The sequence below is a fragment of the Miniopterus schreibersii genome (genome assembly GCF_964146895.1).
Source record: "Miniopterus schreibersii genome assembly, chromosome: 9".
Lineage (NCBI taxonomy): Eukaryota > Metazoa > Chordata > Mammalia > Chiroptera > Miniopteridae > Miniopterus > Miniopterus schreibersii.
In genome coordinates, this window is record NC_138118.1 from 72,548,980 (window position 1) to 72,562,923 (window position 13,944).

A 13,944-nucleotide genomic window follows, 5' to 3' on the forward strand; every position below is an offset into this window, starting at 1 on the left:
AGGACAGTGACTGCCGATGGGAACACGCTTGGCCTGTTCCCAGAATGGCCAGGAGCCAGCGTGGCCGGAATGAGGCCAGTGTGAGGCCGAGCAGAGGCGGCAAGGTCGGCGAGGCATGTGAGGCCAATGCTCTGTGGGCCACCGTGGGACTTCAGATTTCACTCAGCGACAGGAAGTAGTGGGAGAATTTTAGCAGAGAAGTGATACGATCTGATTTCATGTTATAAAATTGGCTCGGGTTGATTTTGTGGAGAATGGACTATCGGGGTAACCGTGGAAGCAGAAAGACCGGAAAGGGGGTTACAGCAATGACTGCGGCAAGGGATGATGGTGGTTCGCTAGTCTGTGACGGGAGAATGATGCCAGCAACAGCTGCTTGGGCTGCAGTGAGAATTAAATGAGATGATATAAGTGGCTTAACAAAGCGCCTGTTACATGGCGATAACTCGCTGGTAGCATTACTATTGTTCTTTTCATGATTATTTGGGGGCAATTCTTCTACTCCAACGGTAGCTCCTTTCTTAAGCTTTGGCACTGCCCCTGCTCGAGGGATTCCAAATACTCCTTCATCCCCTCTAAACATCTCCTGTGTCCTAAAGCAGCCTTACATACAGTACGTCTTCGGTCAAAGATGTTCCAAAGGCTTTCCCAGGACTGTTTTCACCCCTTGTGGCGGCAAGTCCTGCCCCTGATGACAGCAGACGCAGGTGGTGGAGAGCACTGGCACAGCAGCGCTTCCCGGGCGCAGCTGGTCACGTGAGGGGCCTTTTCTGGATGTCACCACACAGGGGCCCATGCTGGCACTTAGTGAGGTCCAGGGATACTAAATGGGACAACCCCGAACAGTAAGTGACCACGTTGTCCCTCTGGGAAATCCTTAGATGGCAGGAGAGGCTCCCTCCATGCAAGGCGTACACGGCCCAACTCCAGGGAAGCTACGCAGTGGGGCAGGGGACCCGGGACACTGGTGCAGAGGAAAGAGCACTGGGTTGAGGACCAGGCCTCAGCCTCAACTCTCACAAGACATGTGACTTCAGATATTTCATTCATTCAGCTTCCTAATCCATAAACATGGGAGAATTTTTCTTGACTACCTCCTCAGGAGGCTAAGAAAATTCCGTAAGATAATGCCCGAGTGTGCATTTATTAAAATATAAATCGTCATGAGGCTGAACAACCTGTCTCTTTGTACACACAAGTCGCTAATAAGACAGAAAACAGTCTCTGCCCTAGAGAATCTATAATTCACTCACCATTAGCAAAGAGCCGCGAGCTCCCATTAGAGAAGAAAGTAGGAAATGTGCTTTCAAAAATCACAGGCCTGGCTTCCACAAGCCAAGCATTTTCTATTTGATTAAACTTTGCAAATGCCAATTCTTTTCTCCCCTAATTAAGCATATTTCCCAAGCATATTCATATTGTACTGAAACATATTTAATAAAAGATACTCAAAATGCTACTTAGGCTTTTTAAAACAAAATCACAAGTAAAATTGTTTATGACGCCCATCTTCTTTCTAAAATAGGAAAGGAAACAACCCAATGGCACGGATTAAGCTTTTCCTGTTTTGCTTTGTTTTTGTTTTGGTTTCAGTTATGTTCATCTCCTTTATGGCAAAATGGTCTCTTCGGGAGAAATTCTGATCTGCTAGGATAAAATTAAACTGATCTCTTATCAAATTTCATTTTTGTAGTCAGAAAGTAGCCACTTGGATGCATTCACTCACTATTCATCCACTTGCTAACAGGTCATAATGATCTACCACAGGCCAGTTTTGTACAAACTTTCAAATTTTACTCTAAAGAGCCCAAATAAACGACAACACAGGCATAGGAACAACTCACACTAAAAGCTAGACTTTGTGTAATTCTTTGAAAGAGATGGTTTTCTTTACTTAGTAAAATAATTAATAAAAAAATAATTGTGTTAAAACTCACTGAGGTTAAAATTTTGGCAAACTAAATGTATTAGATTAAGGAATTCGGCGGGCACCATTTACCCTACATTCACTCCCCTTCTTACCTGGGCAAACTGCCAGCTCATCAAACTCCTCCGGACCCTCGCTTGCTGCTTGCGACAGTCCGAAACCATTTCATTAACTTTGCCAAATCCAATCAGTTCCCTGTGGTCACAGATGTGCCTTAAAGCGTTTGAGCACAGATCCCAAAGCTCTACCAATATCCAATTTTCTGGTTCTGAGACACAGCTGAGTGTATCAGAGGTGCACCCTCCCACTGCAGTTTTAGTACTTAGTTTTACTTTATTAACAGGTTGTCTGATGATATTTGGGAGGGTTCAACAATAACAAGGGTGTGTGTTTTTTTAAACAGGATTGCTCATTTAATTGGTGTGTATTATACAGTAGATCATTTTTCTATGTTGGGCCAAGTCTCCTTTCATTAACAGGTCTATGTGGCTGTTAATCAATGTTAATTGGCTTTATCTTAGGGAGGCCCCATTTAGAAGACAAGGTCTCTTCAGGAATGTTAACTAGACTTATTGTGGTGATCATTTCACATATATACAAATATCGAAGCATTATGTTGTACACCTGAAACTAATACAGCATTATATGTCAATTACACCTCCATCATTTAAAAAAGAGGGATAATCCTTTGTAACTACAAACCAGCACCAGAGACACGAAGATTCGTTGCTGTCACCTACTAAAAGCAAAGTGCTAAGTTTGTGTAAGAATCAGCTGAGGAGCTCGTTAGAAATACAGGTTTTGTTGCTTTACTCCAAGTGATTCTGATTCAGGGGCATTAGCACAAGGCCCAGGAATCTATTTTTAAAAGCACCAGTTTGTCCCTAATTCAGGCTGTTATTAGGTCACACTTAAGAGAAATATATATATATTTACCCATATTAGACGTTCCACATATTCCTTAGGAAGATGGGATCACACGCTACCTATTGTTCTATGGTAGACTTTTTTTCAGGGAATATTATACAATCTTTTTTATTAATATATCTTTATTGATTTCAGAGAGAGGGAGGAAGAGGGAGAGATAGAAACATCAATGATGAAAGTCATTGATCAGTTGCCTCCTGCACATCCCCCACTGAGGATCGAGCCCGCAACCCAGGCATGTGCCCTGACCGGGAATCCTGGATCCTAGGTCATTGCTCAACCGCTGAGCCACACCAGGCCAGGCTAAAATCTTTTTGAATAATCACATACAGACCTGTGTTGTTTTTAATGGCTACATTATATCCCACTATATGCATGTACCATATTTTATCTAGTCCCCTATTAATGGTCATTTAGATTTTTTTTTTTTGCTACTACAAGCAATGCTGCAATGAATACCTTGACACATTTGTGCTAGAATTCCTGTAAAATATAGAATGGAATAAGCACAGGAGAGTAGAATTGGTAGGTGTGGAATTGGGTATGTGAACAGATCCTGCTGAATTGCTCACCAATTTAGTTGTATGGATTTACAGTCCTGCCAATGGTCTCCCCCGAGAGACCATTGATTTCCCCACACCTACACCAATGCTAGTATCAATCCTTTAAATCTTCATCTATCCGACAAGATATAAAAATCTTAATTTGCATTTAACCATGTTTTTAATATCAGAATAAGCAGCATTCACTGTATCACTGAAACAAATTATCTAAAATTCTCTAAAACATAACAACTTATTTTTGGAAAACTTTTATTTATAACTTAAAACTTTATCATTTATGAAACAAATCGGGTGAATTTCAATTATATGTTCATTATGTAGTATTTACTTAGTTTTACCAAGTGATATAAAAGTGAGTGACATCTTGTGCTCAAGCCCCAGCTTTGCCACCCAGCAGCTAGGTAACCTTGGGCAATTCACTTGCTTTGTTGAGAGCTTCAGTTTCCTCTTTTGTAAAATGGGGGTTATACTCGTTTTACAGGATTGTACTGAAGGTTAAATGAGATTATAATTTTAATTGCAAGTATTATTACCACCACAATAACAATGCAAGGAAAATTACCAAATGACTAGAATTGTTTGTAAAAGTCTCCCTTAATAATTATAAAATAATTATGTTGATATTACCGAGGTCAGAGTCTATTAGGTAAGTCAACAATTAATTGGGATTAGTAAAGTCACTAGAAGAGTGTATTTTTCATAAGGTTATCACACTGCTTACAAAATCACTGCTCTGGTTGTTCTGGTTCTCTATGAATACTCCAAATATTTCCTAAATTACTCAGATAAAATGGAATTATCTAAATATGTAATCAACTAAACACCATTTTTATTTCAAGTTTCTAAGAGAGTCCTGTTTCTAAGCATACAGTAATACAATTCAAGTAAAGCCAGGGAGATCTCCTAGAGCCAATAAATGAAAATTCTAAAATTTTACTGTGATATAACACACTGGAGACCTTATCTTTCATTCTTTCCCAAAACTAACACCAGTCTAACTCATTCATTCATTAAATGTCTCAGTACCTACCATGCACAAAGTCTTATGCTAAGTACTTTGGGCATATAATCTGCACTCAAGAGATAAACACTCATATTAAAAATAAAAGGGAAAAACATTATCTAAATGTGCCTGTGCTTTGGGTATGACAAATAATCAGCCAGTGGTACATGGCCCCTGGAGCTCACCTTCTTTTGGGTGGACACTAGTGGACCTGTCACATTTCTCGTTCCTCAGCCAGGAACACGTAAAGCAAGGAATGAGATGCCACTGCCCTGTGACTTACTCCCCAAAGCTCTCTCTCAGCAGCTCAGCTCGTCTGTCTTCCTCCTTTATTTTCTTCTCCCACATCATGATTTTTGCAAAATTTTAGGATGATCTTTTTAATGAATAAAATGATCTGGAAAAAATGTATTTTCAGTTTTTATTTTAATGAGAGTCAACACTGCTGTATAAAGTATTGTATATTGAAACCATTTACACAAATATACAAAACTTCAAAAAACTAAACTCCAGTTAATTTCCATAGTGTTAAAAAGGTCAAGAACACATAAAAATATCCAAAGTCATAGTTTATTCTTTAGGAATGTAAACTCTGGAATACAATTAGAAACAGGAACAGTTACTATGAAAAAATTAGTATCGCTACATGATCAGAAGTAAAGAGAAGAGGTACACAATAAACTCCACTTCAGAGGAAGCAACAGTGTGTGAAATAGAATGTGGAGTTTACTACTAGAAACTTCACAGCAAGACACAGGTAGGTACTCTAGAACTCTTAAAAAACCACAAAAATATCTTCCAAATGTTCACTGCTAGTGTCTTTAGATGTGCACAAGTTACAAAGTATAGAAGACAGCATATTTATGTTCTCTGATGAAGGATCTAACAATACTGAACACAAATGTAAGTCAAAGTATTGAGTATAATTTTACTAAGGAGCAAATCTAAAAGCGTAAGTTCATGCTAATTAAAGAGCTGGAGAGTTTTTTATTTTTCATCCAAAGGCTGGGAAAACACTATTATACATTAATTTCTATCTACAGTGCTTAGTTTAAGTGCCCATCAAATTATTCCTTCTTTTTAAAAAATATTTTTTCAGTTACATTATTTAACATATATATTTCCTTGAGTGCTTCCCTTTAATAGAGTGTAAATGTATTGTGCCTAGAGACTCAAGTTTTAATAGCCTACTTTAAATATTTGTTTAAAATTGTCTGAGTACATTGTTTCCTGTAACTTAAAGATTTTAACACTTCAATTTTATTCTTCCAAAATAGGCAAAATCCCTTACAACTGAGATTCTTTACCTATTTTGGTTTAAAAAATATATTTCCCTTTAATTCAAATTTTTATTTTGAAATAAGTAATGTTTGCTAAGCCGTTACATCATAATTGAAAAGGACAATAAAATATTGCTTTTTCAAAATGAACTTTGTCATCACTTAAAGACAGAATTCTACTCTACAGGTCTACAGAGGTCCTTAAAAAGTTCATTGATGGTGTACAAAGGATTCCAGGGTGCTTACTTGCCCTGGGTCCCCTGGGAAAAGTCTACTTTGCTTCCCTTGAAAATCTTTTGTTTCACTCCCCACTTGGATTCTAAAAGGCAAATGCTGGGACCCAGTTTCACTAGAATACCACAGATATTTGGGTATTTTAAGAGTAAGAGGTTTAAAATGTGGAGTGGAGCTACAATTTCTGCTCACATCCTCTGAGCAATAGGGTACAAGGCCCCAACCTTGTGCAGAGTCCTTCTCATGATAAAAAGTGTTATTCTGGATATGCAGGTGTGTGGCCAAATGGTCACAATAGCATCTTCATGAGAAAATGACCTACAAAAGCCACCCCAACTTTCAAATTTGGACAGGTGAGTGGGGAGAGAATAGTAGGGACAATTACAATTGCTATCATAGTTAGCATTATCCAATATTATAATAGCTATGAAAATTTCAAATGTATAATTCTTATTTGAAATAGTATCAAAGGTACTATAAAAGAATTTTACTGTTAATATATAACTCCATACTCCAGAAAATTAACTGACAGAAGTTAGTCATTGCAAAAATTCAGAACCACTCCACTTAGTGAGCCTTCAGAGTTTTTAAAAGAATATACACGTGCAGATTTGTTGTGCATTTTATAAAAGTGTGGTACTCCTCCTGGCACTTAAAATTATAGACATCTACAGCTCTGATTCCATCTATGGTTAACAAGAAAAATATAACATGTTACATTTTTATTGTAAAATAAAAATCATTAAAAGATTTAGAACTAGAGGACTTAAAAAGTCAAGTGTTATTGACACTATTAAAAAATTAACTTGCCATTAAAACAATGAAGATTATAATGAGCTAGTATCTAACATATTTGATCTAGGGTTGTGAGACCACTGAAAACTCTAAATATTAGATAAGTGATTTGCCTGCACTTTGATATTCTCTTCTCAAACTTTATCATACGTAAAAATCACTCGAGGATCTTGCTAAAACGTAGATTATGATTCAGTAGATCTAGAATGACTAAAATTCTGCATTTTTAACAAGATGCCAGGTGATATCAATGCTACATACCAGTCCTCAGACCACATGAGTGGCAATGATCTAGAATAATACCAAAATCAGTTTCCATTATAGCAGTCACACATTAAGATCTCACTTCTCATTTGTGCCAGCTAATGTCTCCACAAACTTACTCTACAGTATTTCCCAAGCATCTTAACTTGCTTAAAATGCTGATCTTTTAAATTAGTTCTTAAGACTATTAATACTGCTAGTAGTTATGCCTAAGGGAAATTCTTTGCTAAAGAATTACAAAAAGACAACAGGAAATTCACAGTGACATTTTTACAAACATTTTAAATTGTACACAGGATTCCTATTAAATTAATACTATATCAGCTTTCACTGTCTGGTTGCCTTCTTTTCTTTTCTTTAACTTCAATTTATGTCAAGAGACCTTATTCCATTTCTGTTACTGGACTACAACAATCAAATTTACTTATGTGAAAAACCATTTTCTATTCAAGGTTAATGAATGAAAATGAGTTCATGCCTTTTGAATAATTAGATTTAAAATAGTAGCCAAAGCAGTTATGGTCAGGACTGCATTTATATTGTAAATGTGTTAGCACTCAACACACATTTTTCACATATTTAAGCTCTGCACAAGCAGGTATAAGAAGAAAACGAGCATTTTGTCTGTGTGACCCCAGCTAGGTAAGGAAGCCACTGTGCACCAACAGTCAAAGAGAACAGTGGACAGCTCCCAAGGCCTTCTTTCCCTGTCAGCTTACTCTCATCCTCAGTCTTGCTCTCTCTCTTACTCTGAATTATTACTTAAATATTCTTGACTTACAGGCAAACTCAACCATAGCTGAATGACCATCACTAGCAAACACCAAGCTTTCACATCCATTTAGAGGTCACATAGTTCTCTAAAGCTACATATGAGTTTGCTCAGCTTCTACTGTGTTGCCTTTTTTATTTTTTCGTTGGGGGTAACTACATCGATTATTCTTTCCATCATAACAAAAACATTAAAAAAACAGGCCTGTTCACAAAATAGAGAACACATTTTTTTCATATTTTATAATTTTAAATTTAAGAACACAAACATAAACCCTAAATTAGTTCATATGTAAATATCCTTTATCCATTTCACTCTTTATTTTTTTATGACATTTTTTAGATAAACAATTTACCTAAACTAACTTCCTTCATTTGCAGACAAACAATATGATTGACACTGGCATCTTGAGAGCTGTGCTGTAAGATTTACGATTTCCAGGAAGTCTTCAATGATGTGTGCTTTGAATTATAGGAATCTAAACTAACTAGGATTTCTGAAATCAAGCAGCAGGGTAAGTCAGCTATATGGTCTATTACATGAAATCGGAAGGGATTCATCTGCTCAATCCAGATCAAACACTTCAAAACAACACATCTACTAGCAAATTGACTTTTGACATAAAAATGTTCCAAAGATTGCAACAGAAATTCCTCTGCCCATCCCTTGGAATCATATAATAGTCTAGGTTCTAAGCCACCAAGCACTTTCAGTGCTTTATATAAATTGTTCTACTAATCTGAAAGATGGTCTAGTTACAATCATTCACATCAGGCACTTTTCACATCATTTTTGTTTTTTCATGTGCCCGTTTTTCAAAACTGGCTGCTGCATAGCCAGCTGTACAATTCCTGGAGTTGCACCTCTGCTTCATCCTTTGAAAAACAGTTCCCATCCATGGAGATTTCCTTTTATTCCGAAGGCCTAACTTACATCTGCCAAAACAGGAGTTGCTGGGGAGGGGGCGGAAAACTCACAACCTCAGGAGATGTAACCAACCTGCCAAAATGTATCATCACACTGACAACCTCAGGGCAACAGAAACAAAGAAAAAAACACAACCAAAAAAATAACAAAACCATATTTCAACTTACTCAACCTAGACATCATTCCCTTGATAAAGCCTTCAGAACTTAAGACATTGGGGCTCCGTCAGGAACAGGGATGAAAGACCCTGCACACTTTCATAAAGAAGCAAAGCCACGTTTCTAGATTCACTGGTCACATGAGAAAACTCTTACAGATTAGTCTGTGGACAAAGTAATGCTAATACTAGGAGGTCTCTGCTGACCTGACTGGTGCTTCGTTGGAAGTTCAGTCCTTTCAGAAACGTAAATAAGCTTCTCTTCTTGGAGACTACAAGCAGAAAACCTATTGGCATCTGTCCCACTCCCACAGCCAACAACAGAGGATGGGTTAGGTGGGACTGTGACACCACTAACTTGTTCAAAGGATTTACTAAACACAGTCGCAGCAGTCTTAGCCAAACCATGGCTGTTAGGTTTGGGCAGGGACTGGCTGGTTGTTAACGTCAGTCTCTTCAAAGAGAGAAGCTCAAGGTTCTCACTTTGGGCTCTCTGAGTTTGTTTTCGAGCAAAGTGATCTTTGCAAGACTCCCCTGTAGTTTCTTTTTCTTTTCCTCCAGTTTTGCTTCCTCCTGACCGTCTCTGAGTCTTTCCTACACTTGGCTTACTAGAATTGTGACTATTATTGTTTGATAATCCTGACTGGCTGGTACTAGATGCAGCCCTGGAATAAAATCCCTCGTCAGCTTCAGATATGTCCATCAGTTCTTCTTGACCAGTTAATTCTGTATTTCCTAAACAAAGAAATAAGAAAGATTAAGATTAAGTATTTTCATTTTTTTCACGATTAATACCAAATCAATTACATTTTAGATAAATTAAACTTCAGCATAATTAGGTAAAGCAACTGGTTATAGACCAAAATCAAAGAATAAATCAAAACGGCCTATAAAATGCCAAAAAGAGTTCATTGTAATTAAATAACAGTAATTTAGAGTGTATGAAACAAAAAGCATGCCATAAACCACAGCCCACTGTGTTTTTAGAAAGAGTCTTCTTACTATCCATGCAAAAGGTCAGAAACAATCAGGAAAAATACCACACAGTACAACTAGGGCAAGCTCTTCTTGAGTAACGAAGCCGTAAAAAATCACAGCCCTTACCAAGGAACATTTTAAAAGGGTATTAAAATATTTTCAAAAATTTTAAAGGGCCCGGCCGGGCATGGCTCAGCGGTTGAGCGTCGACCTAGGATCCAGCCGATAGGGGTTAGATTCCCGGTCAGGGCACATGCCCGGGTTGCGGGCTACAGCCGATCAATGACTCATCATTGATGTTTCTATCTCTCTCTCTCCCTCTCCCTTCCTCTCTCTGAAATCAATAAAGATATATTAAAAATAAATAAATAAATAAAATAAAAATACAAAAAATTTTAAAGGTTGTATACTATATTCTAGATTTTACAAAGATAAAAAGTAGACTGTAAGTATCACAAGTACAAACTTGTTAAAATTCTATATACATTATCCTTCAGATCAAAGATGGCAAAAATACAAAGATGAAATAATTAACTTTTTGATCTCAAAACATAAGCAGAAAATCATTTTGGAAGCAATTTTCTGCCTCAGTTTTCATAACAATTTACTCAGAGACAACATAGGTATAGCCATTCCAAAGAGCATTAAGTGTCATTGAGAAATTACGGTGCATACTGCATGCATTTTGATTAGATGACATGCAAAATCTCTGTGACTGTGCAACTGCTGCGTAAGACATGCGGCGGGCCCTCTGCGGGAGGTACCTTGGCGAGCGGCTGCCCAGCGCCGGGCTAGCACTGCCCTCTGCCAGGGGAGTTTATCCCGTCCTCCAGCACTTTCCTCACAGATTTTTGCCTCCTGATCTCTGGCAAGCCTTTGCTTTCAGTTCTAGGATCTGTGGCTGCTTCCTGCACACCCTGTATATGCTGAGCGTCAATCTCTCCTAGTGCTCTGCCTTTTTCCCCATTCCCGGTTCTCTCTCCGGCCACATTTGTGACACTAATCTCAGGAATGACAAGGATGCCCAATTCAGTAGCATCACTATTGTTGTCAGGTTGCTCTAGAATTGAAGATGATAAGACAAAATGATGGCTGGAAACAAAACAAAACAGAAATGCAAAACAAGAAAAACAAAAGATCCAAAACAAAAACCGGACGACTGAACATTATAAATTAAGTCAAATATTTGCACTGCAGAAATTTCCATAATTTATAATACTGATGACACTGGAGACGACAGGGTCATATTCTTTCATTTTAAATGACAAAGAAAAACTCAGAGAGCATCAACTCATGTTCTGCATTTTTTCACACACATATTTGACATGGACGATGAAACAGAAATTTTTTTATAAATCAAAGTAGGATTTCCATTGTTTTAAGATAATAGTGTGACCATTTGAACTTATTTATAAAGCCTTAGGCAAATGTTCAAGGATATACAGCTAAAACTCTAGCTTTTGTCAACAAAAGGAAACAAGCTACTTAGGAATTCCCCTTTTTACACTTAAAATTCTGTTTCTTATTACATTGAGGCTGACTTAATAAATCACAATATTGAGGAAATGCTCATTCACTTATGATATCATGGTTAATAATGCTACAGGTATAGTTTTTGTCTCACATACCAATCATTTTGTATATTAGTAAATATTAATGCAGCTGTGATATAACTAAACAGCCCACTCCTTCAGACTCATACTAATTCCATAAATCTAGTCCATCTTGTAACAACAGTTCATTACTAAGCTGGAGAAAAATAAAAATGGATTTGGAAAAACAAGTTGTGTGTTGGTCCTTTATTCTGAAAATGGTCATTGTAATAAAAACAAAGGAATGGGCCTCCTAACTAGTTAATACTTGTAGACATTTTATTCTTTTTGTCTTACACTGGAAAGGCATGATTTTATTTAGAGTTGTTAAGGAAATATCTGTAAGAAATGGGAAAAAAATAACATGACTATATTTGCCATGGGCCAGTAATGAAAGTTAAAAGTTCAAAATAATGTAAGACTATGTAAAACATTTTATACTCTTAAAAAGCATAGACCACAAATCTGCTTGAGGGACATTACATATTACTTTCAAATGCTTTTCATGATTAGATCATAATGCTCTCACTAATGGTGCTAAAGCATTTGAAACAGTAACATGTAGTAAAAGAATGGAGGCCAGACCCACAAACTCCCAAACTTTGGATCCCAACCTTTGCGGCACATTGGTATCAGCTGGGGATCCTGAAGAACTACTGATGCCTGGCTCTCACCCTAGGCATTCTGATTTAATTAGTATGACATATGACCTGGGCACTGGGATTTTTAAAAGCTCCCAGGTACCTAATGTGCAGCAAAGTTTGGGAACCATGGTTCTATATGATTCTTTCAAATTTTGAAAACTTAAAACAAAAGTTGTTATGGATGCCCTGGGTACCCCATACCCAACACAATATGTATTTCTGGAGGTCCTCAAACCTTCATTTTGCCCTGGGCTTTTTGGCCAGTGTGCTGGTATAATTAGCCATTTGCTTAGTGCTTCAGAAAAATTTGACTGAAGTTTCCCTAAATGAAATTTTTATTTCCTAGACAGACGAAAGCATGTTGGTAAGGTAGCATCACTCTGCAGCTTCTAGGTGCCCCTATAACACAGGCTTAATGAGACCAGAAAGTTCCAAGCCTATCCCATTGCTAACAGTTGTCTTCAAAGTGAGGGCAAGTAAAATCCTATCTATTAAAGGGACCATAAAGCCAAAAAATTATAAACGGTGGAAATTATCCAGACATAACAAAGCCAATGAATATTAATACAAAATTTTAAAAGTTATGCAGCCTGGCCGGGCACCGCTCAGTGGTTGAGCATCAACCTAGGATCCAGGAGCTCACAGTTTGATTCCTGGTCAGGGCACACGCCCGGGTTGCGGGCTCAATCCCGTTGGGGGCCTGCAGGAGGCAGCCGATCAATGACCCTCTCATCATTGATGTTTCTGTCTCTCTCCCTCTCCCTTCCTCTCTCTGAAATCAATAACGATATTAAAAAAAAAAAGCCCAGCCGGGTGTGGCTCAGCGGTTGAGCATTGACCTAGGATCCAGGCAATAGGGGTTCGATTCCCAGTCAGGGCACATGCCCGGGTTGCGGGCTTGATCAATGACTCATCATTGATGTTTCTATCTCTCTCCCTCCCCTCCTTTCCTCTCTCTGAAATCAATAAAGATATATTAAAATATATATATATATGCATAGGTGGCCTAACAGAACAGAAAATACTACTTACATTGAACAGCATCGAATAGTTTTTTGAGTGTGTTCACATATTATTCAATTATATTCTCAAAACAATGTGTTACAGTGAGCCTCTCAGGTAGGCAATTTGACTAACATTTACAGACAAGGAAGCTGAAGTTCAGAAAGAGCCACACGACTATTCAATGGGGAGCTAAACAGAAAAATCTTTTGACTTCAAATACTATAAATTCTAACTCTTCCATTCATTAAAATCAGTTCGAGTTAAATGTCCTCTGACATCTTTCAATTAGGTTTAACTTATTTGCTGGACTCCTAGTCACTTCATAGAAAGCAGGTAATTTACTTTGGCTAAACAGAAGGAAGAGCAAATAAACATCTCTAAGAAAACCTGAGTCAGTCATAACTCTCAAGGTTAGTTTTTCTTAAGTTGCATTTATTTTTTAAAGGTGCTAATAAAATTATTAATTTAAAATGGTGAAAATTTAGAATTCTGCAAGCAAAACTATAAAATGACAATAATAATAATATAAAACAGCACTAGGATTAGCAACTGGATTACTAATCACATTTACTGTGATAGAGGTAAAGATCTGCAGCCCAAGAAGCCATGATATTAAAATTTTAAAACATGAAATTAGATGGCAAGTAGAAAAAATAAGATGTGTTTTTTCCACAAGCAAAATCTTTAACTAATTAATACATGCATGTTATCAGTTAAAAATGGCAAAAATTTTAACTGCTTATTAAAGTAAATTCATAAAAAGAAAAGCAGGAAATTCTGTACAGAGCTAGAAAGAACAGAAATTTAATTCTCAGGAAAATTACAGAGTAAAGAAAGATAATTATGCAATTCCAATAAGCATGTTACATTATCTTA

General features: G+C 37.3%; 1 protein-coding gene across 2 annotated transcripts in view; it reads right to left on the reverse strand.

Annotated features, from left to right (window-relative positions):
• Nucleotides 1-4,974: 4,974 nt before the first annotated feature.
• Nucleotides 4,975-13,944, reverse strand: part of HYCC1 (hyccin PI4KA lipid kinase complex subunit 1) — a 58,456-nt gene continuing 49,486 nt past the window's right edge. Inside the window, exons 11-12 of one of the 2 annotated variants that reach the window (XM_081146705.1) lie at nucleotides 10,592-10,887; nucleotides 5,419-9,584 (exon numbers count right to left, since the gene is read on the reverse strand). In XM_081146705.1, the coding sequence (XP_081002831.1) occupies nucleotides 10,619-10,887 (269 nt within the window). In that variant the 3' untranslated portion in view covers nucleotides 5,419-9,584; nucleotides 10,592-10,618. Of the gene's footprint in view, nucleotides 9,585-10,591; nucleotides 10,888-13,944 lie in introns of both variants that reach the window. The other variant, XM_081146704.1, reaches the window with a different exon arrangement.